At 41.8% G+C, this 27,841-nt stretch overlaps 6 protein-coding genes across 7 annotated transcripts; 2 read left to right on the top strand and 4 right to left on the bottom strand.

Moving 5' to 3' along the window:
• Positions 1–1,610: 1,610 nt before the first annotated feature.
• On the bottom strand, positions 1,611–3,146 carry LOC106386589 (protein CANDIDATE G-PROTEIN COUPLED RECEPTOR 7-like). The gene has a single exon (XM_013826423.3). The coding sequence runs from the start codon at positions 3,087–3,089 to the stop codon at positions 1,773–1,775; it is 1,317 nt and encodes a 438-aa protein (XP_013681877.2). The 5' UTR covers positions 3,090–3,146; the 3' UTR covers positions 1,611–1,772.
• A 533-nt stretch (positions 3,147–3,679) lies between these two features.
• On the bottom strand, positions 3,680–6,595 carry LOC106433893 (probable receptor-like protein kinase At5g18500). Of its 2 annotated transcripts, XM_048771271.1 has the most exons (8): positions 6,479–6,595; positions 6,289–6,412; positions 5,220–5,856; positions 4,916–5,143; positions 4,656–4,826; positions 4,451–4,580; positions 4,163–4,375; positions 3,680–4,073 (listed from the first exon to the last, which is right to left on the bottom strand). In XM_048771271.1, exons 3-8 carry the CDS (start codon positions 5,831–5,833, stop codon positions 3,960–3,962), a joined length of 1,470 nt encoding a protein of 489 aa, XP_048627228.1. In that variant the 5' UTR covers positions 5,834–5,856; positions 6,289–6,412; positions 6,479–6,595; the 3' UTR covers positions 3,680–3,959. The 2 variants fall into 2 exon arrangements, with proteins under 2 accessions (XP_048627228.1, XP_013730188.2); XM_013874734.3 differs by having other exon boundaries at positions 6,289–6,553.
• Positions 6,596–14,500: 7,905 nt separating this feature from the next.
• On the bottom strand, positions 14,501–18,810 carry LOC125595687. The gene is made up of 4 exons (XM_048771265.1): positions 16,300–18,810; positions 16,100–16,234; positions 15,507–16,006; positions 14,501–15,383 (listed from the first exon to the last, which is right to left on the bottom strand). The coding sequence occupies exons 1-4, from the start codon at positions 18,530–18,532 to the stop codon at positions 15,183–15,185; spliced, it is 3,069 nt and encodes a 1,022-aa protein (XP_048627222.1). The 5' UTR covers positions 18,533–18,810; the 3' UTR covers positions 14,501–15,182.
• Positions 18,811–19,892: 1,082 nt separating this feature from the next.
• On the top strand, positions 19,893–22,619 carry LOC106386583 (inositol phosphorylceramide glucuronosyltransferase 1). Its single transcript, XM_013826418.3, has 9 exons — positions 19,893–20,305; positions 20,389–20,509; positions 20,575–20,924; positions 21,047–21,154; positions 21,240–21,374; positions 21,494–21,610; positions 21,710–21,980; positions 22,060–22,183; positions 22,276–22,619. Exons 1-9 carry the CDS (start codon positions 20,060–20,062, stop codon positions 22,418–22,420), a joined length of 1,617 nt encoding a protein of 538 aa, XP_013681872.2. The 5' UTR covers positions 19,893–20,059; the 3' UTR covers positions 22,421–22,619.
• A 37-nt stretch (positions 22,620–22,656) lies between these two features.
• Positions 22,657–24,076, bottom strand: LOC106433876 (G-type lectin S-receptor-like serine/threonine-protein kinase At1g67520). The gene has a single exon (XM_013874717.3). It carries the CDS (start codon positions 23,929–23,931, stop codon positions 22,717–22,719), a length of 1,215 nt encoding a protein of 404 aa, XP_013730171.2. The 5' UTR covers positions 23,932–24,076; the 3' UTR covers positions 22,657–22,716.
• Positions 24,077–25,491: 1,415 nt separating this feature from the next.
• On the top strand, positions 25,492–27,560 carry LOC106443180 (dehydration-responsive element-binding protein 2G-like). Its single transcript, XM_048771264.1, has one exon. It carries the CDS (start codon positions 26,931–26,933, stop codon positions 27,474–27,476), a length of 546 nt encoding a protein of 181 aa, XP_048627221.1. The 5' UTR covers positions 25,492–26,930; the 3' UTR covers positions 27,477–27,560.
• The last annotated feature ends 281 nt before the right edge of the window (positions 27,561–27,841 follow it).

The raw sequence follows: 27,841 nt of genomic DNA, 5'->3' as shown, positions 1-27,841 counted from the left end.
CTAAAACCACAAACAACTCCAGTCTCAGTTTTACACCAAATAAAACCCGATAAAAAAATAAACTCAAGAGTCATGACCCTAATCTTAGATAAAACAATAAGACAAACCGATCGATTGGAACATACACACACTGGTGATTGACTTTGTTTAAAGACGCAACTAAGCAACGTAAAGCAATAATGGACACTAAACCTTCAACTTCTTGTTGGGTCTTTTCAACTTGGCATCTTCATCGACTGTGATATGTTGCTTTCAAAAAAGTTTTCCAACGGAATCCAGAAAGTAACGTTAAAAGACTATAAAATCATGTGGGGGAAAACGAAAAAGCAAGTAGAAAGATGAGATAAGAGAAAAAGTGTGAGGCCTTATGCTTTTTGTTTTTCTTCTTCTTTTTCTTTTTTTTGTTAAGCTTAGTGTTCTCTATCTAATCGGTCATAAGAAGATACCTATAAACATGACGAACAAGGCATAAGAACTGGTCAGTAGAACATATTCTTTAAAAGTTACTCCCTGGCCAGATATAATGAAAGAGAGTAGCTAAGGAGAATTAGATACCTTGACGTCTTCAAATGAGGCAACGTGTTGGATTCTTCTTCCTGATGAACTCGAAGCCCCACCTGATCTACCAGTAGATTAACATAATGCCTTCACATTCGATACTTAGGAGACATTAGGAAAGACTCATTCTGCCATATAATATGTTCCCTAGTAATATAACCGATGCATGTACTTTATTTTCATTCGGATTGGCTCGATCGGATAAAAGTAAATCTATCCTTATTAGTGTATTATGTTGTATTCACCAACGAGCATTGTAAAGTACTCTGAAGTGAGCAAAATTTAGTCCACAGTTTTCAGGCAACAGTCAGTATGCATTTTCATCTGACGAATGCTAAGTATGATTTTTAAGCTCTTTTAAAGCTACTTTGAAGGTGAGAGTTGGGCTCGGATACTAATTTTCTTAGCTAAGCTAAAATCTCGGAATAACTTCTAGCTTTCAACCCTAATGTCAACAAAAATACTAGAAAATCTAGGATAGCTGATGAGAACAAGATCTGATTCTCCTTTTATTCATGCTTTGAATCAATAAATAAGATGAACAGAGAACAAATTAAAGCAAATCACCAAAGATAGAACACTGGGTTGAATTCTAGAGCACCCTAAACTCTCCTGAAGCCCAAACCAAGATCATAGCCCAAACTAATTCCTATAGCGCCTCTTTAACCCTTAAGCTCTCAACTAACCGATAAGCCTTGTTACTAAGCTGGCAAAGCTAACTTCCTTGCCGGACAAGAATGCTAGTTACAATAGTCCTGCACTAGACCTAACACGAACACCTTAACAGTACCTCAGATCTATGCTAGCTGAGCTATCAACCGTGACTATTAAGCAACTAAAAACTCTTTTAGGCTAATTAAATAGTCCTCTACTACACTTTCAAGAACCTTATCATCACAAGAGAGGTCACAGGACGAAGCTATTGCTATTTTCAAAATGCTATAAGCCTCTCTAGCTTTTTGTAAAGGAGCTTCTTGACGTTTCTACAACATTGGCTGTAACACATAATCACATCCATATCTGAATTGTGGTTGTTAGATGGTGTAATATTGTGGTTCGATAACTATTTGTATTGAATGAGCATAAAGCTGAATGATAAACTGTGAAGAACACTACATAACCTCAAAATCCGTATTGATGAAAAATGCTATAAAAAAGTGGTGAAAAAGTTTGCAACAGTGGAACAAAAATAGTTGGAGTATTTAGACAGACACTCAAAGCTCAAACTCATCGTCTCTAAGAGCAATAGCAGCAGCTTCTTCTTCATCATCATCAACAGCAAAGTACTCATTCTTCTCCTCAGGCCTAAACATATAAAACATAATCAAATAGAACACCAAACTCACAATCTCCTCCGCCGCAAAACTCACCCACTGGTACTTATACGCGGCGATCGTCTTAAGCGCAAACACAACGATCCTCGTGAAGTACAGATACCCAATAACAACAATGTAGAACTGCCTAAACAACGTGAGCTTCGACAAGTTCCTCGCTGCTTTCCCATCGGTTTTCGACGTCTCCCTCAAGGCCCGAATCGACCAAACGATAGGGAAAATAATCGCGCAGCAACAGATTATATCAACAAGCAAGAACACTTGGTTCCACGTCACCCAGTCTTTGATAAACGGCCCCGTTTCGCCGATCACGATCGACGCGATGTTGGCGAGTACTTGAAGTGGGATCACTATGATCAAGACGTTCTTCTCCTTCTCCTGCAAGAAAGGCTTCAAGAACGACCAGCCGGTTCCGATCAAGATGATCACGGTGAAAAGCAACACGACACGAATGAACTGGAAGATGTAGAAGAGTATGTCCCAGCCGTGCGGCGTCCCCGTGACCTTCACGTAATGTTTATCTTCCGCCGCGCAGATTAGGTTAAGCGATTTGATTAGAAGCAGTCCCGCCATGAGGAGATGGATCCGATGGACAACGCGTTTGTTCGTCCAGCAAGTGTAGCTCCAGTATCCGAGGAAGGTGAGGTAACAGAGGAAGAAGAAGGAGTAGAGAGAGGGGAGCTGGGTGGATCCGGCGGGTAAGTAGTCTTTGGATCCGTTGGGATCTCTGTTGTACATCTCGGTTCTAACCGCCATGGAGACTTTCGTCTCGGGGAGGCAGTTAGCGAAGAAGAGAGAGTACTCGTCAGGGGAAGTGACCGGGTAGGATTGGTTGAATCGCGAGTTCGGGGGAGGGGAGAGATCTCGGAAGGTGAATAGATGCGTGACGTAGTGGGAGTCGAGGACGCAGAATCTGGAGTTTTGTTGGATCTCGAGGAGGACTTGGAGGAGGGATTCTTCGGAGAGGAGGAAGAAGCCGAGGCGAGAGGGGTCTGCGTTCGGATCCGAGGAGGCGACGGAGACTGAGGAGACCGAGACGGTGACGTGGCCGGTGTGTGTGAATCCGAATTTTTCGAAGAGGATCATGGGGCGTGCGTCGTCGGAGATGGCTAGTGATTTGATCTCTGCGGTAGAAGGAGGGATTACGGCGAGGAAGAGGAGTAGGAGGGAGACGACGGTTAGGGGCATTTTCGTCATTGTGAGGTCGTTCGAGAGAGAGAGGGGTTGAACTAGTTTATTTTTTCGGGTTTTATAGGCTTCAGTTATGTCAGATCTGAGACAAGTCAACGCATTTTTATCTTAATTTTGATGTATATTTACATTTTTAATTTTTTTTTTTTTGGAGAAAATATATTTACAAAGTACATTTACGACTAATTATTATTTTTGTCTCACTTTTGTAAATACTAATTATTTTTTATAAATTATATATACATTTTAGAACTTGATTTTATTTAAAATTGAATTGCGTTATTTATCGTCATGTCTTGATTTTTTTTTCTAAACTTGATTTAGGTCATGTTTACTTGTCAATTAAATGATGAAGTTATAAAAAATGCTAATCATGTTTAACTCAGTTATTTTAATGAACGTTGTATCATCATGTCTTACTTTTTTTTCTTTCTAAAACTTGATTTAGGTCATGTTTACTTGTCGACTAAATGAAGAACTTATAAAATAATGCTAATCATGATTAGCTCAGTTATTTAGTGGGAACGTAATAAATAGCCGGTTTGCGTTTAACACAACGCATGATTTGCAGTAGACCTTTATCAGACGGTCTCAGATAAACAAACAAGAATTCCACAAGCAAACCAAACTACACGTCGTTTATCTCAAAGACTTAACATAGCCTACAAAACCTGGCGTTTTCTTGGTCCAAAAACAACCTACAATGCAACACGTAGAGAAGCAAAACAAACAAACAAACAAACACTATACAAGCAAATGGTGTTTAATGGAAACAAACCAAACAGAAACAATGAACACTCTCACTCTTCTCTCTCCTTATTACCAAAGAACGATCGAACAAATATGACATAACACATAAGATCTGGAGAAGAAGACCTATCCAGCTTCAGGCTTTAGGTCATGGTACTCACTCTTGTCAGTGTCTGTGCTGTTCCTAGGAGGATCTGAATCTCTTGTTGTCCCGTTCTGACTCCTTCGTTTTCTCCTATCCTGAAATTCTCAAAATTGGTAGAGCTTTCAACAACCAAACTCAACAAAGAAAACTATAAGAAGCAGTTTTCAAAGATGTTCATACATACCTCTCTAGGAATTGGGTACTCCTCGGATTCAAGCATACGTGCAACTTGGCTCATCCTCGGTCGTTTCTCGGACATTGGATCAACACATCTCAAAGCAGTCAAGAGTGTTCTCTTTAATGCACTTGTAGATGGTTTTGTGTTGAGGTTTGGGTCAACCACTTCTTCTGATCTTCTTTGTTGAACCATCATCTTCAGCCATTCCACCAAATGTACCTACATAATGAGAAAAAAGAAAGTTAGGAAACAGAGTTACGTGTGTTTGAAGGTTTCTTTAAGGGGGTCTTTTACCTCAGGTGGTGGGCGAGCATAGTCTACTGGATATCTACCGGTTATAGCTTCCAAGAGAACAACACCAAAGCTGTAGACATCACTTTTCTCATTCAGAAGACCAGAGTTCGCATACTCTGGAGCTACATAACTGAAACCAACAAAACAAGTTATGTTCCAAGGCCAACAATTACACAAGTGTACAGAGAGAGGCCACAACACTTACCCAAAGGTGCCCATTACTCTAGTAGTTATAAAGCTTTTATCAGCGCCAAGCAGCTTAGCAAGTCCAAAGTCAGAGATCTTAGAATTGAATTTGTCATCAATCAGAATGTTGCTAGACTTAATGTCTCTATGCACCACTTTTGGCTCAATAGCCTCGTGTAGGTAAGCAAGCCTGCATCACACCACACCACCCAAATCACCTCAGATGAAGAGAAGATAAAACAAAATAAAATAAAATAAAGCTTTAACACAAGGACTTACGCTTTGGCTGTTCCTATAATAATCTTCATCCGTGCCTCCCACGTTAGATACTCATGGTTTTGATTGTCTCCACGTAGCCATTGCTCCAAGTTCCCATTGTTAACATACTCATACACCAACATCCTCTGCGTTCCTTCCATGCAATATCCAAGAAGACGGACCAAGTTCTTGTGGCGAACGTGGCCTATAGCTTCAACCTCTACTCTGAAGTCTTTGTCAGCTTGTCCACTACAAACACACAAAACATCACCATTTTAAAAAACAAAATTAAGGAAATGAAATCTTGAATTCTTGATTCACTTACAGATTGTTGAGCAACTTTTTAACCGCAACAGGACTACCATTAACAAGGCTACCACGGTACACAACTCCATAACCACCATCACCGATGATATTATCCCTCGAGAACTGGTTTGTAGCCATCTGAAGATCTCTGAGAGTGAACCAATGACCCCATCCTAAGTGAGAAAACTCTGGAAGACCAGACAAAGGAGAAGGAGCTGTCATATGATTAGCTGAAGACACGCTTGAACCATCTTTCTTCTCCAAGTGATTAAACGAGCCTGATCTGCTGCTATCACCATTCTCTGACTCCGCTACTACTACTGCTGCTACCCCTTTCTCAGGCTCTTTATCACCAAACTTCTCGCTAATAGAGGGATATCCATTGCCGTCGCCGTTGGTTGAAGAAACCTCGTCGACTCTAATCTCTTTGATCTCTTCAGGGACACTAGGAGGTATGTGGCGGGTAAGAGGGATTTGGCTAGAAGATGGTCTAGACTTTTTTCTTCTGAAAGTAAGCCATATAGATACAGCTAAAACTACAAGGAAAATAGCTGAGAGAACAATCACTATGATCTCCCAGAGCTCCAAACCATTGTACTTCCGAGATAATGCGTTGTTTAAACTAGTTCCCATCTTCCTACTAGTGCTTTATCCACCTGAAAAGGAAGAGGAAAACCGAAGAGTTTAGAACTCAAGAACACTTAAAAAATCTTTTATAAATAAAGAAGAGACAATCAGAGTTTCAATTAGAAAGGAACAAGTAAAAAAGACAAGAACTTGAACAGAGACTAAAGGCAAAATAAGATTCATACAAACAAGCATTGTGTCTAAGTCCCAGAGTTTCAGACTTTCAGTTCTCAGACCACTCGCCAGGTAAACATTAAGCTGGAAAGAAAACTACATGTGACAACAAAAATAAAACTCCTCAGCAGCTAATGTAGAGGAAAAAAATCGCTACCGACAATAGAAACTTATCAGAAAGTCTGCATCGATCGCATTGTCTGATAAACGCGGCTTAGCAAAATCAACGAAGACAAAAGAACTTACAATTATAAAACTAGGGTTCTGAAATGAGAGAGAAATCAAACCTGATGGGCGAAATTTTGGGGGACTTCAGAGCGACATGGAAGGAGAAAGTCAGATCTTTAGCAGCATTGACTAGAAAGTTCCCTGCTTTGGATCTTTGTAGGAAGGGAAGGATATCTCTCTAACCTACAGACAAGACCCAAGATGAAAAATGGAAGACCAGCGATGTCAGTGGGAAAGATTGAAGTTTACCTTCTTGTTAGCTGTGTTCCAGAAAATATATATAAAATCCTATTTATCTTTTTATTATTAGCTTGCCCAACAAAAGTGACGACCGACGAAAACGAAACAAAGGTGGAGACTTTGTGACGGACAAAGACTTACTCAAAAGTAAAAAAGTTTATTTTGCGACAGACTGTAAACTGATGTCAAACTAAATCTAATTTACTCGTTGACGAAACAATCTTATTAGCTCTTTTGGGTCTTAAATTGTTGAACGAGGATGTCTTTTTGGGTTTGTCTGATTCTAAATAAATTTGACATTAGTGTCATTTATATCTAAATAAATTTTGAAATTAATGCCATTTATACACTTATCTACCAATGTAGAAAAACGGATGATGTTTTGTTTTCCCTCCAAACTGTGTTTATGCAAATAATTATAAAATAGTGTTATTTATATCTATTAGTATTTACCAATGTAGTAATTATTTATTCTATTATAGTTTAGGAATGTTATTGAATATTTGGTTAAGTCTAGTGTTTGTATAAAATCAAAGTTTGAGATGGCTGAAAAAAGCAGAAAATTTTACATGTATATGTATGATCTAATTACTCTATATTTAACTAAGAAGTTATATAATTTTGATCATTTTTATTTTTACTTAAATTCAATTTATTATTCCAGTAAAAAAATAGGCTTAAATATTTGTAACTGAACTCAAAATCCAACCAAATACAAACTTATAAACATCCAAACAGATTCTATAGAACAATTATTGGAAACAAAATAGTTTCCGAATTTTACGTGAACTTGCACATATATCTAAAAACTAAAATTGTTTTGTAAGAAGGGGGACCAATCATAAAATCCCAAGTCATCAAAGTTGTCATGTTTTCAATAATATCGCCCATAATTATTCCCACTCAGGTGTTGGAGATGGGCTTAGCACCAGTCCATTAAGAGCTAAGCCCAAAATCAGGCTCGGCCCGTTAAGCAACAATTGATGATTTCGCTAGAAGACAAAACGTACGTCATTATAAATAGAAGACGTCAGAATCATTGAAAGGACGCTCAGAAAAGTACAGAAAAGTACAGAAAGTACAGAAAAGGAGAGCATCGCCTCTTCATCACAGACAGTCTTGGACGACCTCGACCATTAGGCGAGCTCGGCCCAGACGACCTCAAACCATAAAATAGAAAGATATTTGTTTAGACGAACTGTTTAGACGAGCATCTTTAGTTCTTGTAATTGACCGAGCTTGTTTATTCTTGACTATTAATACGAAAATCTCCACCCCTTTACATCATTTATAAATATTACATCACCGACCGGATATGGAAACAACAATTGGCGCCCACCGTGGGGTAGGGGATTCTTCTTCACCTCAAGACAGCTCGGCGGTCACAGAACCCACATCGCAACAAGACATTCCGATCTCGGCAACCACTGACCATCCTGGAGCGACTAGCGCACAACTAGCTGCAATGACAATCTCGGACCATACAGCCAACATCTCGACACTAGTGGCGACGACATCAGAGAAGCCATCAATGTTGGCAACCTCGGACCATCAAGCCAACACCTCAACCCAACCATCTATGGTTACGACCTCAGCCCTACCAGCAGCAGTTACAATCTCACATCATCCAGCCGGCACCATGTCTAACACGAGAACGACGTACTCCACCCAGCCGGACATCTCCATGATCTTTCAAACACTTCTCGGTAGGATTGATGAGCTCGCTCGAGGAACGAATTCTCGTTTGGACGACCTCGCGCATTCTCAGATTATTTGCAACAACCGCATCAACGAACTCCAGTCTGTCGAGAATGGCGCACCAAGATCACAACAAGTTGAGATCACTCCACGACTCCAGCGTGTTCTTTTCAACGATGTACCAACACCAGCGACCGGTTCAGGACAGCACCGATCAACCCAAGCCAATGATCTACATGCACCAATCGCAAGTTCTGGACAACAACATCAGACTCATATGAATGAATCTTCAGCACCAATCATCGACTCCAGACATCAGCGCCCAAACAACAACACTACCTCCCTGCAGATCACCAACAGGGAAACCCAACACAGAGACGACGACATTGAAGAAATGAGGGCTCAGCTGCAAAACATGAACTCCAAAGTCCATCAGGCAACCAGCGCAGCACCAGAGATCGATCGTGTACTTCGCGAGACCCAGAATACACCTTTTACAACTCGTCTCCTTAGTATTCCTGTCCGACACCAGAAGAACAAAATCAAACTCCCGACTTACAACGGAACATCTGATCCAAGAGAATACCTCACTGCTTTCAGTATCGCAACAGGAAGAGCCAATTTTTCACCAGAAGAACGCGACGCCGGTCTCTGTCAATTGTTTGTGGAAAATTTAAGCGGACTCGCCCTCGGTTGGTTCTCACGCCTCGAAGCTCATTCTATCGACGACTACAATCAACTCTCAACGGCTTTCCTCAAACACTACTCGCTGTTTATCCAACAGAATGCAACTAATGCCGACTTATGGACCCTAGCCCAAGAACCTACGGAGACACTACGCTCGTACATCGAAAAATTCAGAGCCATAGTCTCTCGCATCACCGTACTCGACGAAGCAGCAGTCCTCGCACTCCGAAATGGTCTTTGGCACGAATCACCATTCCGAGAAGAGCTCATGAAGTATAAACCACAGACTCTGGACGATGCACTCCATCGGGCTATCACTTTCATCGAAATTGAAGAAGATAAAGCTGCATTCAGCAAAAAACACGCAGCCGCCAAAAAATCATCTTCAAAGGACAAAGAGCCTGACGAATACAACGAGCCTAGACAGCATTATGACAAAGCGTACAGAGATGGAAAGAGCAGAAAAGCATCCAATTATCAAATCAGCGACCAACCATCCAGTCGCTCCACAGGAAAGCAGGCTCGCAACAGTCAAGGATCAGAAGATGCCCAGGCATATTGCAGCTACCATAAATCTAAGACCCACAATACAGAAGAATGTCGCCATCTACAGGAGTGGTTGTTGAACAAGTACCGCAATGATCGAGATTCATCATCTAAAGACCAGCAAAACGACAAGGCACCAAAAAATGAAGGTGAACGTTTTCGACAAGTCAAAGAAGAACGTGATCGCCAACACGGACAGAAACGCCCTAACGAGCAAACAAACGCAGACACAGAGGCTCACAAGCGCGCACGCGACGACCGAAACAATGAGCAAAAACGTGAAAGAACTCCCCCACCTCGACGTGTAATTAATGTGATCATGGGAGGTCTCCAGACTTGCAAAGATTCAGTCCGATCAATCAAAGAATACGAGCGTAAAACATTCACCTCGCAGAAATGGGGAAGCATCAGTCACATCGACGATAAACCAAAAGATGGCTATGAAATCAGTTTCACAGAAGAAGATACCAAGGGACTAGACACGCCACACAACGACCCCCTCGTCGTTGAACTCAGGATAGGTGACTGCGAAGTCACACGCGTACTAGTCGACACTGGAAGTTCAGTTGATTTAATCTTTTCAAAGACCCTTCAACGGATGGACGTCAAAGATTACGAGTTGAAACCCTGTAAAAGACCACTCACAAGTTTCGCCGGAGATACAACAATGACGATCGGAACAGTCAAGCTACCAGTCTACGTAGCAGGAATCACCAAAATCGTTAAATTTGTGGTTATCGAGAGCCCTGCCATTTACAACGCCATACTCGGCACCCCATGGATACATTCAATGAAAGCAGTTCCGTCTACGTACCATCAGTGCATCAAGTTTCCCACTACATCAGGAACCTACACCCTCAAAGGAAATCAACGTCTCTCACGCACATGTTTTGTCACCGAGCATAAATTAAGAAAATCGTCAAGAACATGTTTGATAGCTAGACAAGGCGACGAGCAAGAAATTGCAGACGACCACGCCCGCGAACTTGTGATACAAGTCAACATCGACAAAAGCGACCCAGAACGATGCGTCGGAATCGGAGCAGACCTAAAAAATGATCTCAAAGACCAACTTATCAGCTTCCTTGAATCCAACGCCTCAACCTTCGCCTGGACAACCGAGGACATGCCCGGGATCGACCCATCTGTCACTTGCCATGAGTTAAACGTAGACCCCATATTCAAACCAGTCAGGCAAAAAAGGCGCAAGCTCGGCCTAGAGCGCGCCAAAGCTGTAAACGACGAAGTTGAACGTTTGACAAATGCAGGATCTATCACAGAGGTTAGGTACCCAGAGTGGCTCGCTAACCCTGTCGTCGTAAAAAAGAAAAATGGAAAATGGCGTGTGTGCGTCGACTTTACCGACCTCAACAAAGCATGTCCCAAAGATAGCTTCCCACTCCCTCACATTGACCGGATAGTCGAAGCAACTGCAGGGAACGAGCTCCTATCTTTCATGGATGCCTTTTCAGGATACAATCAAATTATGATGCATCCAGATGATAGGGAAAAAACCGCGTTCATCACCGATCGAGGAACATACTGTTACAAAGTCATGCCCTTTGGACTCAAGAATGCCGGCGCAACCTATCAACGCTTAGTGAACCGAATGTTTGCCGAACAGCTCGGCGACACCATGGAAGTTTACATCGACGACATGCTCGTCAAATCCCTCACTGCCAACGACCACATCAAACATTTAACGACTTGTTTTGAAAGCCTCAACAAATACAATATGAAGCTCAATCCGACCAAATGCACTTTCGCCGTCACATCCGGAGAATTTCTCGGATATATTGTCACCAAAAGAGGAATCGAAGCAAACCCACGAAAAATCACGGCCATTGCGGAACTCCCATCTCCAAAAAACACGAGAGAAGTCCAACGATTGACAGGACGCATTGCCGCACTCAACAGATTCATCTCGCGCTCGACAGACAAATGCCTTCCATTCTACCAACTTCTACGACACAACAAACGTTTCGAGTGGGATGCAAAATGCGAAGAAGCTTTCCAACAGCTAAAGCAATATTTATCCACACCACCGATTCTGGCCAAACCCGAAGACGGGGAAGTTTTATACTTATACATATCAGTCTCCGCATGCGCTGTGAGCAGCGTTCTGGTTCGCGAAGACCGTGGGGAGCAGCGTCCAATCTTCTACACCAGCAAGGTTCTCGACAACGCCGAAACAAGATACTCACCACTCGAAAAACTCGCCTACGCCGTAGTTGTCGCAGCACGTAAACTCAGGCCGTATTTTCAATCCCACACAATCCACGTTCTGACTAACCATCCGCTTCGATTGATCCTCCACAGTCCAAGTCAATCAGGACGAATGGCAAAATGGGCAGTCGAGCTCAGCGAGTACGACGTCGAGTTCAAAAGCAGAACATGTGCAAAGTCCCAGGTGTTAGCAGATTTTTTGACCGAGCTACCTCCTTCCCAATACGACGACGATCTAAACACCAAGAATTGGTGTCTCTACGTCGACGGCTCATCTTCACGAAATGGATCAGGTGTTGGAATACGACTCATATCTCCTACCAGTGAGATCATCGAGCAGTCTTTTCGCCTCGCTTTCCCAGCTTCCAATAACGAAGCTGAATACGAAGCTCTCATCGCTGGTCTCCGTCTTGCAAAAGCGGTTGGTGCGAACAAGATAGAAACTTTCTGCGACTCTCAGCTCGTCGCCAACCAATTCAGCGGTGAATACGAAACGAGAAATGACCGAATGAATGCTTACTTACAGGTCGTCCAAAAACTGTCCCAGGATTTCACCAACTTCACCCTCACCAAGATTCCCCGAAGCGACAATTCCTCCGCCGACGCTCTCGCTGCTTTAGCATCAACCTCCGATCCTTCGCTCAGAAGAATGATTCCAGTGGAAAGCATCGATAAACCGAGTATCGAATTAGCCATGGGAGTCAACATCATAGATGACCTCGACGAAGAGATGGACGACACCAACGAGATGAACGAACCTACACCCGAAGAAGAAATTGTGGATTCAATCGATTGGCGCGACGAAATCAAATTCTACATTACCGAGGGAACAACACCAGACAACCGCTGGGCCGCACGACGCTTGAAAGCTCGATGCGCACACTATGTCATGAACGACAACGTCCTCTTCAGATGGAGTTCGACCAAAGCATTACTGCGGTGCATACATGGTCAAGAAGTTAGATGGGTCCTCGAAGAGACACACGAAGGCGCAGGTGGTAATCATTCAGGAGGACGAGCCTTAGCCATTAAAATCAAGCGACACGGACATTTCTGGCCAACAATGGTCGCAGATTGCGAAAAATTTGTATCCAAGTGCGAAAAATGCCAGCGCCATGCCCCTATGATTCATCTACCAACGGAGCTCCTCTCAACCACTACGTCACCATATCCATTTATGAGATGGGCAATGGACATTGTTGGCCCAATGCCACCATCGAAACAAAAGCGCTATCTCCTGATCATGACTGATTACTTTACCAAATGGGTCGAGGCTGAATCTTATGCAACTATACGCGCCCTCGATGTTCAGAAATTTGTCTGGAAAAACATCATCTGCCGCCACGGTCTCCCATACGAAATCGTCACCGATAATGGTTCTCAATTCATCTCAGCGACTTTCGAAAATTTCTGCGCTTTGTGGAAAATCAGGTTAAGTAAATCTACACCAAGAAACCCTCAGGGAAACGGACAAGCTGAAGCCACAAACAAAACAATCCTCGATGGAATCAAAAAACGTCTGGAAGAAAAGAAAGGTGTTTGGGCCGACGAACTCGACGGTGTTCTCTGGTCACACCGCACAACACCACGTCGTTCCACGGGTATGACACCGTTTTCCCTATCCCATGGAATGGAGGCAATGTCACCAGCCGAAGTCAGCATCCCAAGCCTCCGTCAGCTCACACTCACCGAAAATGAAGAGCTCAACAACTCAATGATGATCGACCATTTAGACCAAGTTGAAGAAAAACGGGACCAAGCTCTCCTCCGCGTTCAAAACTATCAAAATCTGGCCGCTCGATATTATAACAAGAGAGTCAAGGGAAGGTTCTTTCAAATGAATGACCTCGTCCTTCGCAAAGTCTTCGAAAACACTCGCGAGTGGAAAGCAGGGAAACTCGGTGCGAACTGGGAAGGCCCATATCTGATTTCGAAAATCATCAAACCAGGTGTCTATGAACTCACCGAAATGAGCGGAGAGAAGGTTCCAAGATCATGGAACTCCTTGAATCTCAAGCGATTTTACTACTAAAGAAATCTACGAAGACCGGTGCACCCCTGATATACTAAAAATAAGACCCCAGGAGGATCCACCCCTTTTAATTCAAGCATTTACTTTCTTCGTAAAGGTGAACTACGGTCGGCTTGATCCCCGCCTGTGGGGTACGTAGGCAACCTCTCTCGAGGCTCAGCTAGTTCTAAAAAAAAAATTATATAAAGTCTATCTAAGGAGGCACAAGCAAGAAGACCGGCGCGCACTTGATGTACCAAAAATAAGACTTCAGGAGGATCCACCCTTTTTAATTCAAGCATTTACTTTTCTTGTAAAGGTGAACTACGATCGGCTTGATCCCCGCCTGTGGGGTACGTAGGCAACCTCTCACGAGGCTCAGCTAGTTCTATAAAAAAATTATATATTTTTCAAACAAATATCAGGATACGACCATCACTCACAGCGCCAAGAAAAGAAAAAGAAAAAAAAACATACGAGATCCATTCTCAGTGTTGCGGCTCCGCGCTCACACTCAACCAAATTTGCAAAATAAAAATACGAGATCTGTTCTCAAGTGCTGCAGTTCCGCGCTCACACTTACTCAAATTTGCAAAATAAAAATACGAGATCTGTTCTCAGTGCTGCAGCTCCGCGCTCACACTTCAATCAAATTTGCAAATTAAAAATACGAGATCCGTTCTCAGTGCTGCAGCTCCATGCTCACACTTAATCAAATTTGCAAAATAAAAAATACGAGATCCGTTCTCAGTACTGCAGCTCCGCGCTCACACTTCAATCAAATTTGCAAAAAAATAAATAAATAGAGATCCGTTCTCAAAACGCCAGCCCTACAACATCTCAACGATCAAAGCCGTGCAAAGAAGAATAAAAACAAACATGAAGAATTCAAGCATCATATAAAAGAAGACCAACATCCATATCCGAAAGAGATCAACATGATCAAAACATAACAACCAAAGTCTAAAAAAAAAGGGGAGGAGCAGCAAAATAAAAGATAGCAGCAGCCACGCAGGGCCTTGACGATCACAAGAACCAAACTACGGACGGGAAGGAACCTGACCTTCACGCCTCACAGCCGAAGACGCAGCACCAGCACGCTCAGCCACACGACGACGACTTGCTTCTTCACGACGACGATTTTCCTCCCTCCCTCTTGCCTTAGCAGCATCTTCAACCCCCGCAGCAAGAGTCGGATGAACAGGAGAGAGCGGACGAGTAAAATCAAAGGAAGGGATATCAGCCAGTTCCTTGGGTTCAAACTCAACACAAACAACCGAGTTTGCCTTCTCCTTCCTCCGGACCAATTCATTCTCAAGATGCTTAACCTTACCATCAGGAATATTTATGGCCTCTTTCTTCCAAGTTTTGGCAGCATCAAGCACTGCCATGATCTGATTCACTCCATACATAGATGTGCGAACAACCTTCTGATTATCCACATACCTCCGCACCTTTTCCATACGGGAATTGAAAGTAGCAAGCACGTCATCATGTCTCATTACTGCCCTGCGATACCTCCTGCCCGCCACTTCCTTTTCCTTCTTAAAACGCTCCAAGTCGGCCGTTTGACGTTTCTTCACCCGCCCAGCTTCCAAAGCTATCTTTGCAAGCTGCCATTTCCTCGGAACTGTCAACCTTATCCTTAATAGAAGCAAGCTCAGCCTTCGTTTTTTCAAGCTCGGCCTTCACCTCTTCAAGCTCTTCATCTTGATTGACCACCAATTTGTTCGCAAACTTTGTAGCCTGCACAAAAAAAAACACAAAAAAATTCTTTTAGATCAAAACCACAAACTCATTTTTCTTAAAAAAAAAAAAAAAAAAAAAGAAAGAAAACAAACAAACTTTGAAGAGAAATAATTATCTTACAATGGCCAAGTGACGAGCAAATTCCTTATACCACTCACCGCGCCTAACTTGATCAAAAGGCAAGCCATCAACGCCACCAGGTGATTGAAACAACTTGAAAAGATCACCACATCCCGAAGCCAAACCATTGAACGAATGTTCAAACGGCTCAAAAGATGCCTTCTCCCCAGCAGGAGACTCAACCACCAAAGGCAGCTCAACATCAGAACTCACGATTTTACGAGACTTTGAAGGCGGCACGTCTTTTGATGAACGATCAGCAGCAGCCCTTTTCGCCACAACACTCCCACTGCCCGCAACAACTTCCTTTCCAGAAGCACCAGCGGACGGTACAGAAACTGTCGTACTCGTAAGACCCACAACAATACTACGAGCAGATGCCGAAGGCTCCACACCAGCGGCACACTGACCAGACTCATCAACAGAAGCATCATCAATACCTCCAGCAAAGCAATCAGCCAAACTCGGAATCTCGCTAAAATCCATCTTTCTCCAACAAGCTACAAAAAAAGAGGCCAACAAAACCATGCAAAATCAGTAACTTATCAAAAACAACAAGTATTTACCAAAAAAAAAACCCGCATATTTTTTACCTGAGTCAATAAACGGGATGCGCCGCCAAACCTCCGATCGCCTCACCACAGTCCAGTCCCGAGCCTTCGTCTCCTTGAAGTATTCCACGCACTCACTATCACCAGGAGCAAGAGGAACACCAACTGAATGACGACCTACAAAACAAGACAACAATCAATAAGAGTGTCAAACAAGAACACACCAATAAGATTTAAACTACCATTGTAAGGATTCCAACTACTCCTAAAAGGGACACTCATATCAGAAACATCAGGAACCGACGAAGGCGCGATTCGAACATAAAAAAACTTTTTAATCCAACATAACGTTTTTCTCTTCCTCTCCCCAACAACACCACAGCCAGCCCTCATAGACACATAAAAAGCCCCGTCCGTCTTATCACACCGAGTAATACGCGCAATACGTTCAAACAAGTTTAGGCTCATGTGAACACCAATATCCGCAGCTGTGAACAAAGCTGCAACTATGTTTCGAATAGCAGCAGGAGTAAGTTGAGCAAGTGCAATAAGATGCTCATCACAATACGCCAGCAGCAACCTCGGGAGAGGAAACCACAAATGATATTCGGTGAACCAGAAGTCGTAAACACAAAGCCACCCATCCGGAACCGTCCACGGACGTTCATCCTCGCCAGGAATACGCACCTCTATGACACCATTACGGCAACAGTTGGCTGAGATCCACTTAATCGTATCCTCATCAACAATAGAAGGAAATGACTCCGATGGATCCGGATGATTAACAAGAGGACCTTCAAAACTCCTAGGCCTTTCCCTCGCCTTCCTGACCCTCTTTTTCTTCTTCTTCCCATAACCACAAGAATTACCAAAGGCATCAAGCGATCCAGCAAGGGAGGCAGCCACGCTTTCTTGTTTTATTTTTTTCAAAATATCAGTAACATCGGCTCGACGATCACCGCCTCCATCGGTGTCATCCCTCCCATCATCCACAACAATGACTCCTAGACTACCACTAACACCGCTTTGCTCACCACTAAAACTATCCTGCTCATCACTAGAATCATCACATTCACCACTGAAATCACTACGTCCATCTGCACCATCTCGGTCACCCATCTCATCATCTCCGACAGCAGCATGATCACCATCACTAGCATACTCGCCTTGATCACTTTCCTCACCAACATTAATGTCACAGATCCCATTCCACGCATCACTGGCGCTTCCCAGCGCACCATCATCCTCAACACCAACACTTTCAACGTCATCATCTCGTTTATCATCTTCAGAAACGTCATCATATTCACCAGCAACACCAGCACTATCCACAGACTTCTCACTACGAGAACTCGAGTACGAACTATCATCATCAGAGGAACTTGTAGTTTCCGACGACGACTCCTTAGTTTGGGAAAAGTTCGCCAGCCGCATCTGCTCATGCTCCTGGATGGTTTCTAACATAGTCTTCTTCGTCAAAGATGACGAACTAGGGACAATAAGAGGTGTTGTTAAAACCAACCCCGATCCCTCAACACCAGGCTCCACCGCTAAATTAGTCCCATGCTCATCAAAAAGAAACCCGGTCCCTTCCTCGATCAAACTCGCGCTTACCCTGTCTTCTGCTTCACTCCCAGTAAGAGTACTTAACTCAACAGCAATGACAGATTCGGCAATCTCCGACCACGACTTGCGGCCATCAGCAAGCTCCATCTTACGAACTAACAAAGACAGCTGCTCACAAGCAACCTTCCCACCCGAAGGCATGCTTGATACAACAGAAGATAAGTTTGGAACAAGAGACGAGCTGGAACCAAAAGACGACGAACTCAGCCCCACCTCACCATGACACGGCTTCATCGATAATGGCAAGCTCGGAACATTAAGCGACAAGCTCGAACCTAGGAACGAGCTAGGAACTGGCGAACTCAAAACAAAAGCCGAGCTCGACCCCACCAATGGCAAGCTCGTGCCCTCCGCATCTCGACCACAATCTTTCACTAACAACGAACCCGAAGTAACAACAGGAGACGAGCTCGAAACCACCGTCGACGAGCTCGGAGTCGCCATTAACAAACTCAGATGCGCCGTCGGCAAGCTCAGACCCACCATTGGCAAGCTCGGGACGACAGGAGGCGAGCTCAGACTCGCCGTCGGTAAGCTCGGATCCACCATTGACAAGCTCGAGACGACAGGAGGCGAGCTCAGACTCGCCGTCGGCAAGCTCGGACCCGTCATTGGCATGCTCAGATTCGCCGTCGACGAGCTAGGGACATCAAGAGGCAAGCTTGGAGCCACCATTAACGGGTTCAAAGCAACAGGAAACGAGCTCGAAACCGCTGTCGACGAGCTCGGAGCCGGCATTAACAAACTTGGAACATCAGGCGGCAAGCTCGGATCCACCATTGGCAAGCTCGGGACGACAGGAGGCGAGCTCAGACTCGCCGTCGGCAAGCTCGGACCCGTCATTGGCATGCTCAGATTCGCCGTCGACGAGCTAGGGACACAAGCTCAACCCCTTTCCAAAACGAGCTCAGTCTCTACCCCCCACACCTCAGAACACAAGCTCAACCCCACAGCCTCTCTTCTCCCACAAGACCTCCTCACGATAAACAAACAAAACCAGATTTGTTCCCTTTTTAAAAAAAAAAAAAGGGAAGAGAAGAGTAAAGACGAGCTCAACCCCACAGTCTTTCTTCTCTCACGAACCTCCTCACAACAAAACCAGATTTGTTCCTTTTTTTTTAAAAAAAAAAATAAAGACAAAAGGGAGGAGAAGAGTGAAGACGAGCTCAACCCCACAACCTTCTTCTCGCACGGACCTCTTCACGACAAACAACAAGATTTGTTTTGCTTTTTTTTAAAAAAGAAAAAATAAAATAAAAAAAGGGGAAGAAGAAAGATATGTCGGCAAGGAGGAACCAAGAAAGAAAATATAATAAATAAAGAAGGCAAATGACCACACACAAATAATAAAAGGAGCAAAAAAATTTTACCTTGCTTCCAAATGGGGGACAAGAACAAAAAATAAGAGACCCAACCATCACTTATATAGGAAAGGAAAAAAGTGTTGCCCTATTTCCTGACAATTCCCGAGCCCGACCTGATTTTCTCAGACAGAAGATTCCAGAAGAATTCACCAAGATTCAACACTTGGCGAACTGTGGGGGGGGGGCAATTGTTGGAGATGGGCTTAGCACCAGTCCATTAAGAGCTAAGCCCAAAATCAGGCTCGGCCCGTTAAGCAACAATTGATGATTTCGCTAGAAGACAAAACGTACGTCATTATAAATAGAAGACGTCAGAATCATTGAAAGGACGCTCAGAAAAGTACAGAAAAGTACAGAAAGTACAGAAAAGGAGAGCATCGCCTCTTCATCACAGACAGTCTTGGACGACCTCGACCATTAGGCGAGCTCGGCCCAGACGACCTCAAACCATAAAATAGAAAGATATTTGTTTAGACGAACTGTTTAGACGAGCATCTTTAGTTCTTGTAATTGACCGAGCTTGTTTATTCTTGACTATTAATACGAAAATCTCCACCCCTTTACATCATTTATAAATATTACATCACCGACCGGATATGGAAACAACATCAGGTTCTACTAATTTATTAATTTTAAATGAGATGTTCTAAAGTTTTCTACAAAAAATTTTAAACTGTTTGTTTCTATCTAATTAAAAATTTATTGTATTTATTATTTTAATTAGTTTAGTTAGAAATAAAATTGCACTAAATTCATAAATAACATTTAATTTTTAACAAAAAAAAACATTGCTCTACACGGAGGAAGTATTGAATGAATATCTAGAACATGTTACGGTTTCTAAAACGACGGCGGCGAAAGGAATAAAGAGAAGTCTCAGACAGAGACAGAACAGCAAAGGAGGAACAAACATAACAACGAAGAAGTTTCAAAAAATCTACTTTTCAAACGTATACTTTCCTTAAATTAAGATCTTGTTTAATCCAAGTCTCTCCCTGAAAGTTAGATCCGAATGATTATTACTATGTTGAGAGACAAGGCGAGTCTCTGTGTTCTCCTCTTCTCAATCTTGCTCCTTTCCAAGGGTTCGTTTGGATCTGAATCAAGCAAGGAAGCTTACGTGACACTCTTATACGGTGATGAGTTCTTATTAGGAGTCAGAGTATTAGGCAAATCGATACGTGACACTGGATCCGACAAAGACATGGTCGCTTTGGTCTCTGATGGCGTCTCAGATTACTCCAAGAAGCTTCTCAAGGTTTGTTGAAATTTACAACGAAGTTTTAGCTTTAAAAAAATCTTGTCTTTTTCATTACTTTGTTGAATTTTTGATACTAACAGGCTGATGGATGGAAAGTGGAGAAGATCAGTTTACTAGCGAACCCAAACCAAGTTCATCCTACAAGGTTCTGGGGTGTTTACACAAAGCTCAAGATCTTTAACATGACAGATTACAAGAAAGGTAAAGTCTTTTGGTGTTTTTATTTAAGAACTTTGAATTTTAAAGCTTTTTGTGTTTTTGTGTAGTTGTGTATCTTGATGCTGATACCATTGTGGTAAAGAACATTGACGATCTGTTCAAATGCTCGAAGTTCTGCGCTAACTTGAAGCACTCCGAGAGGTTGAACTCTGGTGTCATGGTTGTTGAACCGTCCCAAGCTCTATTTAATGACATGATGAGAAAAGTGAAGACTTTGTCTTCTTACACCGGAGGAGACCAAGGGTTCTTGAATTCTTACTATCCAGATTTTCAAAATGCTCGTGTGTTCGATCCTAGTTTAAGCCCTGAAGCGTTGAAAGCTAGACCAGTTCCTGATATGGAGAGGCTTTCGACGTTATATAATGCTGATGTTGGTCTTTATATGCTTGCTAATAAGGTATGTTTTGCCTTTCTCGATTAGGAAACAAGATTGTGTACTTAGCCTTTGGTTCTGTCTTCATTATTCTATGTTAATTTCAGGAATGGATTTTAATCTGTTTTAAGTTTTTTTTTCTGCAGTGGATGGTTGATGACAGTAAACTTCATGTGATTCACTACACACTAGGCCCTCTCAAGCCTTGGGACTGGTGGACAGCGTGGCTTGTGAAGCCAGTTGATGCCTGGCATGTAAGTCTTCTTCTTCTCTTTGATTTTTTGAGGTCTCTTTCTACTAACTGAGTATTAACTCTGATGTCACCGTAATCATTTTCAGAGCATTAGGGTAACACTTGAGGAAACTCTTCCTGGAACTGGAGGTGGCAAAAACCGAAATGATGAACTCGTTGTCAAATTCCTCTTCTTGTTACCTCTTTGTGCGCTTTTGTTCTGCATTTACCGATCCATTCAGGTTTAAGACTCTCTTTGTTGTTGTTGCCTTCACCTCTGCTACATTCATCCTTCTTGGATTGTAATTTCATTTTTACTCTTTGGATTACACATTAATTTTCCCATTTGTTTCTCTTTCAGGGTTATGAGGGTTCATTGTGGAGTCAATTAAGATATATTTATTACAAAATTAGATCTAATAGAACACTTGGTTATAATGGTGTTTCTACATTTTCCACCATGAATCCTAGCCATCAAGTGAGTTTAATCATCATCAAATTGTTATTTTTGAGTTTGTTTTTTTTTTTTAATGTTTTTATCTCATTTGAACATCATGTATTGTTTTATGTCTAACAGCTCCACAGTGGCAACTCACAGTCAAAGGTTCCTCAGCACTTAGGCGCCGTTTCAGTTGTAGTCTGTTTTACCGCTGTCCTCATATCCGTTGGAGTTTCCTTTCTGATCGTGCCGAGGCAAATCATGCCGTGGACTGGCTTGATCTTGGTATATGAATGGACTTTTACAATCTTCTTTCTTTTGTTTGGTTGCTTCTTGCTTCTGGTGCATCAACACGGAAAGAAAATAGCAGTTCATACAGAATCATCGTCCTTGGATGATTCCGGAAAAGGTACGGCAATAAGAAGATAATGATAAGCCTAGATATTCTTACCATTCTCTACAAAGTTGTTTTGTTTTGGTATTAACAGGTCATCAAAGAGGAGGTGTGTCTTGTGACGTGACTACATTGTATTATGGATTAGGGATGGTGTTTCTATCTATTGCTGCTGTTTCTTTGCCTTATATATTAGGGATCACCGCTTTATTCGTGAGGTAATCTTCTTAATAAACTTGCTGAGAATGGTTTTTGTTACTGTTCAGCCCACATTTTAACTTGTTTCATCCTTTATTTACATATTGAGCAGGTTGGGTCTAATGGTGGGTGTAGCCATAGTTTTAGCTGCCTACATGACTTATGCTTCAGAGCACCTCGCCATCAGATGGTTCTTGAAAGGTTTAGAAGACCGTCGTGAAACATCAAGATCAAAGTCCATATGTTTCATGTGCTGACACCTGAGAAAAATTTGTCACCATTGTAACTTGCAGAATCAAACAGAGCCATATGATTTGACTTTTTGTAGTTATGTCTTAAGATTGTTATAGATTCTTGTAGCTTTGTTCTTTCTTTATCACCATGTCCCACTGTCTCCTCTCTTTACTCACATTTGTACAGATCATTGATACTCAAGAATTCTTTTCTTTGCTAACATTTGGACAGATCACTGCTTCATTATTTAGTTTCTTGATAAGTTAAAGCCCTTTATTGATATTAGTCTGGTTACATAATTACTCTTACAAACCACACATCACTTTTCAGAATCTAGAACATACACTATTAATACTAGGTCGACGTTGAAGTTATCATAAGGCACAAACGTTGACCCTTTTCCCCAATAATGGCATCGTCCTCTAGGAAGGCTTTGAAAAGCTATGCAAGAACAGTTTCTCCAGCAGCTTCCATGGCAGTCACTTATGCCGGAGCTCAAACCATCACCATAATAAGCATTATCCATCATGTATCCTCTTCTCGGTTCGAAATACTCTGACCCTTTCCTACACGCCGTTGGCTTCTCTGCGATGCAGATAGCTGAACTGCTCTTCAAATCCTTCCTGCACGGTCCATTGTTTTCAGAAGTCCCCCTGGCGCATGTGTTGCTCCTGAGGCTGTTTGTAACAGTGATTTGGCCTAGAGTGTCCAAGAACCAGCTGGAAGAGACTGAGCCTTTAGTTTTCTTGACTGAGTAACTGAAGTAGTTCGTGTGCTTGTCTGAATGGAATTTGAACTCATAATCAATGTATCTTCTGGATAGCTCTAAGGTTAGTTGAGAGCTTCCGTTGTTTGTCAATATTCCGCTGGACCAGTAGATTTCACCGTGGCGCCAGACGAGTAGCTGGTTAGCTCCTGAAGGGTCTAGACCTAGTCTGAATGCTCCTGGGGTTGGGACTTGGTTACTTGTCCAGGAAGTTACCGAAATTTCTTTCTTGGTTTTTAGGTTAAACCCAATCTTCATCCCTGGAAGTAATATATTGGTGGGATGGTCAAAGCTTTGCCATAGAATCCGACCCGGTCCTCCTCCTCCTCCTCGTCCTGCATCTCGGATCACGAAGTTTCCAGAGTCGAGTAAAGTGGCGGAGACGTTACCAGCCAAGGAAAGATGTGGGCTCACCATGATTGGAGAAGCATTTGCCCTTGTGATCTTGAGAGCACCATTGGTATCAATGGATAGAGAACCAGATGAATCAGAAACTGGTTCGGTTGGGTTACCCACCCAAACTGGACGACTTTGAGACCAGATACAAATATACCTAAGACCAGCGCCTGAACCAAGTAAGAAGGTTGATGATTCTCTAGGTGTAAAGAACCGGAGAGTGAAGGCCTCACCGGCAGAGATCAGCTGCTCCCAGTCTCTGAGCTGCTGTCCCGGTTTCAGTGTATCGGTTTTGAGTGGTGAAATGGCGAAAACCGAACCGAGAAAGATCGGTATGAGAAGGAGAGGAACGAGAATTGGTGAAAGGGCCATTAGTTTTTTGATTGGTAAAAGTGTTTGTCTCACTTATGAGAGATATATAGCAGCTTTTGTCTCTTATAGACTCTCAAAACTTCTCTGACTTTGTAGTTTTTTTTGGCATAGCAAAGTCTTATATGCTTAAATAGCACGAGGGAGGCTGCCTAAGAAACTTCTTTCGGAGTGTTTTATTAAAGACTTAAAGTCCCTTTCGATGGCAAGTTTCAAACTCAGACAAAAGCTTGGGTCAAAGTTGAGGTCGTATCTTTGTCCTTCCGACAACAGCCAAGTTAGTTAAATGTATTTGGTCTTACTATGTTTTGCAATGATAACCATGTAGAGTATCTACAATCATACTATAGAGCAAATAGGCTAGCAAATGGAGAACCTTTTAAATTAAAAAGAAAGATTCAAGACCAACTTGTATTCACTTTTGTGGCTTGATATGAAAATTACTCATTGATACATATATAATCTTTAAGTGTGGAAAGTGGAAACGCGTAGTGGGGCTTTTGCAAGTGGCTGATGAGTGATGATGGCACTTGATCACTAATTCTAAGCATCAACGACTTGAGGAATAATCTTCCAAGTCTTCGGATTAATTTCCAACGTGTATTAAATAAATCTCCCACATATACTTGAAAACAAGAAAATTCTCTCAAATAGTTATTTTTAAGTTTTTGTCACAAAAATAACGTTTAAAAAAATGATTTTAATAATCCTTTTTTATTTTGAAAATTGTAATATTTACTTTATACTTTTAAAATTTGAAATTTATATCCAAAATCTCATCGCTCACTTCTAAACTCTAAATTTATATTAGTTAACCCAAAGTTCATTTTTACTTTTTAATAAAATTTATAGTGGTCATTTTTTTTATTGAATACTATTTTTGTAACAAAAACTTTAAAAAAAATATCATAGAGAATTTTTTTGAAAATAATTACATTTTTTTAATAACTGTAATATGATCCTAAAAAGAATTTTTTTGAAAATAATTACATTTTTTTAATAACTGTAATATGATCCTAAAAGCTTTTTAAGCTCAAGGACTAATCACTACGATACCCGCAGAACTACTCACACTTGTAAACCTTTAACCACTAGATCAGTTAAATAATTACACATTTAACCCCCTTTTTCCAACTCTTCAACCCAAACTATGTACATCTTTTTCAATAGCACTAATTAGAGATTTCCCCCCCCCCCCCCCCCCCCCCCCCCGGTAACTACACTTTCAGTTAATTCCCCCCCCCCCCCCCCGCGGCAATTACACTTCCAGTTAATTCTGTCATATTTTTTGAACGAATGTAAGATTTATTTAATCAATATTCTGTCATAGTTTATGCATATTATCACTGCATAAATCTGATTCCATGTTGGATCAGATCAATCGGGTTATATATAAAGTTAGATTGATTTTGGTTTGAGTTAGAGCATAGCGTATGCACGTAAGTTTTATAAGCTTAAAGCTCTGTTTAATTTCTTTTATATGTCGACCAATGTCTTATTCTTACAGGATATATTGAGGGGAAAATATATAATTTGGAAACAATCAATCAATGTGGTCCCAAAGCCTAATATACACACACATATATATATATACATTAATTTGAAAGTAACATACAGATAAATCTTTCTGAGTTTTTAAGGTTATTGTTTCCATGCGATTTTATCAGTTCCAAGAAGCAAGGGAGCAGAAGAAAACAAGTGTCGCATCTTCAACTATGTAAGAGTGACACTCATCCCTACACTTACCACGTCTTAGGCTCTAACTATCTTACACTTGTTCTTTTCTCTCCCGTTAACTTCACACTTCTTCCCCATGCATTTTAAGAAGCCGATGGCCGATTTGTAGTAAATTTACAAGGACTCTCTCTTTATTTAATAAGAAAATGATGAATAGAGGACTTTAATAAGTAGTGGTAGAATTATAGGTACTTCGAGCCGAAGCACCTAACGAATGGTTGAGCCATGTGTTCTGAGTCGCTTGCCAGACCATCCTTCGTCTTGACACGTGCGACACAAGTACGACATATTCCATTTTCGCATTATAGTATATATTTTGTCCCTGATTTTTGTTATTTTTATCTAAATTGTTATACCTATCCAGAAACATAACGGGAAAACTGTTTGGAACAAAACCGGTGAAACTTATCACCAAGTCAAACCAGAAAACGAAAATCACAGAATCGTAACCAGTACGGAAATTTAAAAGTAGAAATAAATATTAAAAGTTCATAAAAACCCAAAATACTGTATTAGTCCGTAGAAAGAAACTGTAACTATTAATGGTTTGCTTATTTTTCGTTCTTTTTAACATCAGACCAAACATGTTCAGGACTTCTAGATTAACTTGTAATAAAAAAAAGGTAAAAATTAACCAAAAAGTATATCAAATAAAACATATACAGTATAGTTATTTATTATAATACTATAAGAATGTATGTTCTTATAACTCTATACTCACTGTAAATAACTGTTAATTTAATACATTGAAATTTAACTTAAATAAGAATGATGAGAAATGCTGGAAGCGACAGCGTCATTCAGGTAAATTATTCTATAATATAGATATTTTTGTTGGCCTGGTGAATTATACATTTATACTACATTATCTATGATCGAAATTTAAATGTCTATATTGAAAAAGTCTAAATTCATCTGTCGAAAAGGTTTTAAAATCACGTTTTAAGCATATAAAGCTGTTGACAAAAAAAAAAGCATATAAGGCTTTCGAAAGAAAACTTGTCTCATCATCAAAGCAGTGGTCGGGGTCGCTTTCTTGTAACACAGAGCCATTTGAATAAACAAAACGAGATTCCTTAGTATACATAAACACACGTAGACATTCATACAAATGCCACGTAAGAATACATATACTCCTGACGTATCCATGAATACATATAAACATACGCCTCAGGTTTCACTTTAGTATTTATACGTACGTACTCGTTACAAATTTAGTTAGTCTAGATCGAAACTGAAAATATCCAACTCTCAAAGAACACACCATGGAAGAGCAACCTCCGGCAAAGAAACGAAACATGGGAAGGTCTCGAAAAGGTTGTATGAAAGGTAAAGGCGGTCCTGAGAACGCCACATGCACTTTCCGTGGAGTTAGGCAACGGACTTGGGGTAAATGGGTCGCTGAGATCCGTGAGCCTAACCGTGGCACCCGCCTCTGGCTCGGCACTTTCAATACCTCAGTCCAAGCCGCCATGGCTTACGATGAAGCCGCTATGAAGCTGTACGGACCCGAGGCTAGACTCAACTTGTTACAACCACCACAAAAACAAAAACAAGAAGTAAAGAGGAACTTGTCCTTTTCTGACCAGGGGTCAGGTTCTTGGTCTTATAAGCTCGATACGATTCGTGGGCTGGACCTTGGTCTCGGCCCGTCTAATGGTTCACGCGGTTCGTGGTCGGGGAGTTTTAGCATTCCACAAGAATGTTTGTACAGGATTCGGTTGATTAGAACGAAGAACTTAGAAAATGGGGTGACTAAAGACGTTTTTATTAGAATCAAAACAATGAGTTACAAGACTGATCAAAGGTAAGGAGACAAGATCAGAGGTTTAAACGACAAGATCAAAGAGATGATTAGGAAACCCTAAATCTAGCCGCTTAGTGTGTGATTTGTCAAAAGTCCCCCCTCTCGTTGCCTCCTCCTCCTTTCTTATAGTACCCTCGCGCGTGATGCCCTAATCGCGCCTATCCTTTGGGCCTTGTCGCCCAAAGGCCGAGTATGTGGGCCTCGATACTATTTCGTCCGAGCCGAGTATAGCTGATCGGCTCAGCTGACCGGCTTAAAATACTCTAGGGTCGAGCTGACGTTTCTAGCCGCTAAGCCGACTAAGCTCGATCGACCTTGTCGGGCTAGGGCCTGTTATATGATGGGCCTTGTGGAGGGATGTAATCCATC

The sequence above is a fragment of the Brassica napus genome, chromosome A3 (assembly GCF_020379485.1).
Source record: "Brassica napus cultivar Da-Ae chromosome A3, Da-Ae, whole genome shotgun sequence".
NCBI lineage: Eukaryota > Viridiplantae > Streptophyta > Magnoliopsida > Brassicales > Brassicaceae > Brassica > Brassica napus.
The sequence above is the reverse complement of the archived record's forward strand: the minus strand, read 5'-3'. Positions and strand labels throughout refer to the sequence as shown.

Bases quoted from the DNA above. Each gene is read 5' to 3' on its own strand.
- LOC125595687 (XM_048771265.1), bottom strand. From the start codon at position 18,532: ATGCCAATGACGGGTCCGAGCTTGCCGACGGCGAGTCTGAGCTCGCCT. The intron at 16,235-16,299 runs GTAGTTTAAATC...CTTGTTTTGTAG, and splicing joins TAGTTGGAATCCTTACAATG to GTCGTCATTCAGTTGGTGTT. The intron at 16,007-16,099 runs GTAAAAAATATG...CTTTTTTTGTAG, and splicing joins CATCCCGTTTATTGACTCAG to CTTGTTGGAGAAAGATGGAT.
- LOC106433893 (XM_048771271.1), bottom strand. From the start codon at position 5,833: ATGGGAACTAGTTTAAACAACGCATTATCTCGGAAGTACAATGGTTTG. The intron at 4,827-4,915 runs GTAAGTCCTTGT...GGTGTGATGCAG, and splicing joins ATTATAGGAACAGCCAAAGC to GCTTGCTTACCTACACGAGG. The intron at 4,376-4,450 runs GTAAAAGACCCC...CTCATTATGTAG, and splicing joins ATGCTCGCCCACCACCTGAG to GTACATTTGGTGGAATGGCT.
- LOC106386589 (XM_013826423.3), bottom strand. From the start codon at position 3,089: ATGACGAAAATGCCCCTAACCGTCGTCTCCCTCCTACTCCTCTTCCTC.
- LOC106433876 (XM_013874717.3), bottom strand. From the start codon at position 23,931: ATGGCCCTTTCACCAATTCTCGTTCCTCTCCTTCTCATACCGATCTTT.
- LOC106443180 (XM_048771264.1), top strand. From the start codon at position 26,931: ATGGAAGAGCAACCTCCGGCAAAGAAACGAAACATGGGAAGGTCTCGA.
- LOC106386583 (XM_013826418.3), top strand. From the start codon at position 20,060: ATGATTATTACTATGTTGAGAGACAAGGCGAGTCTCTGTGTTCTCCTC. The intron at 20,306-20,388 runs GTTTGTTGAAAT...TGATACTAACAG, and splicing joins ACTCCAAGAAGCTTCTCAAG to GCTGATGGATGGAAAGTGGA. The intron at 21,981-22,059 runs GTACGGCAATAA...TGGTATTAACAG, and splicing joins CTTGGATGATTCCGGAAAAG to GTCATCAAAGAGGAGGTGTG.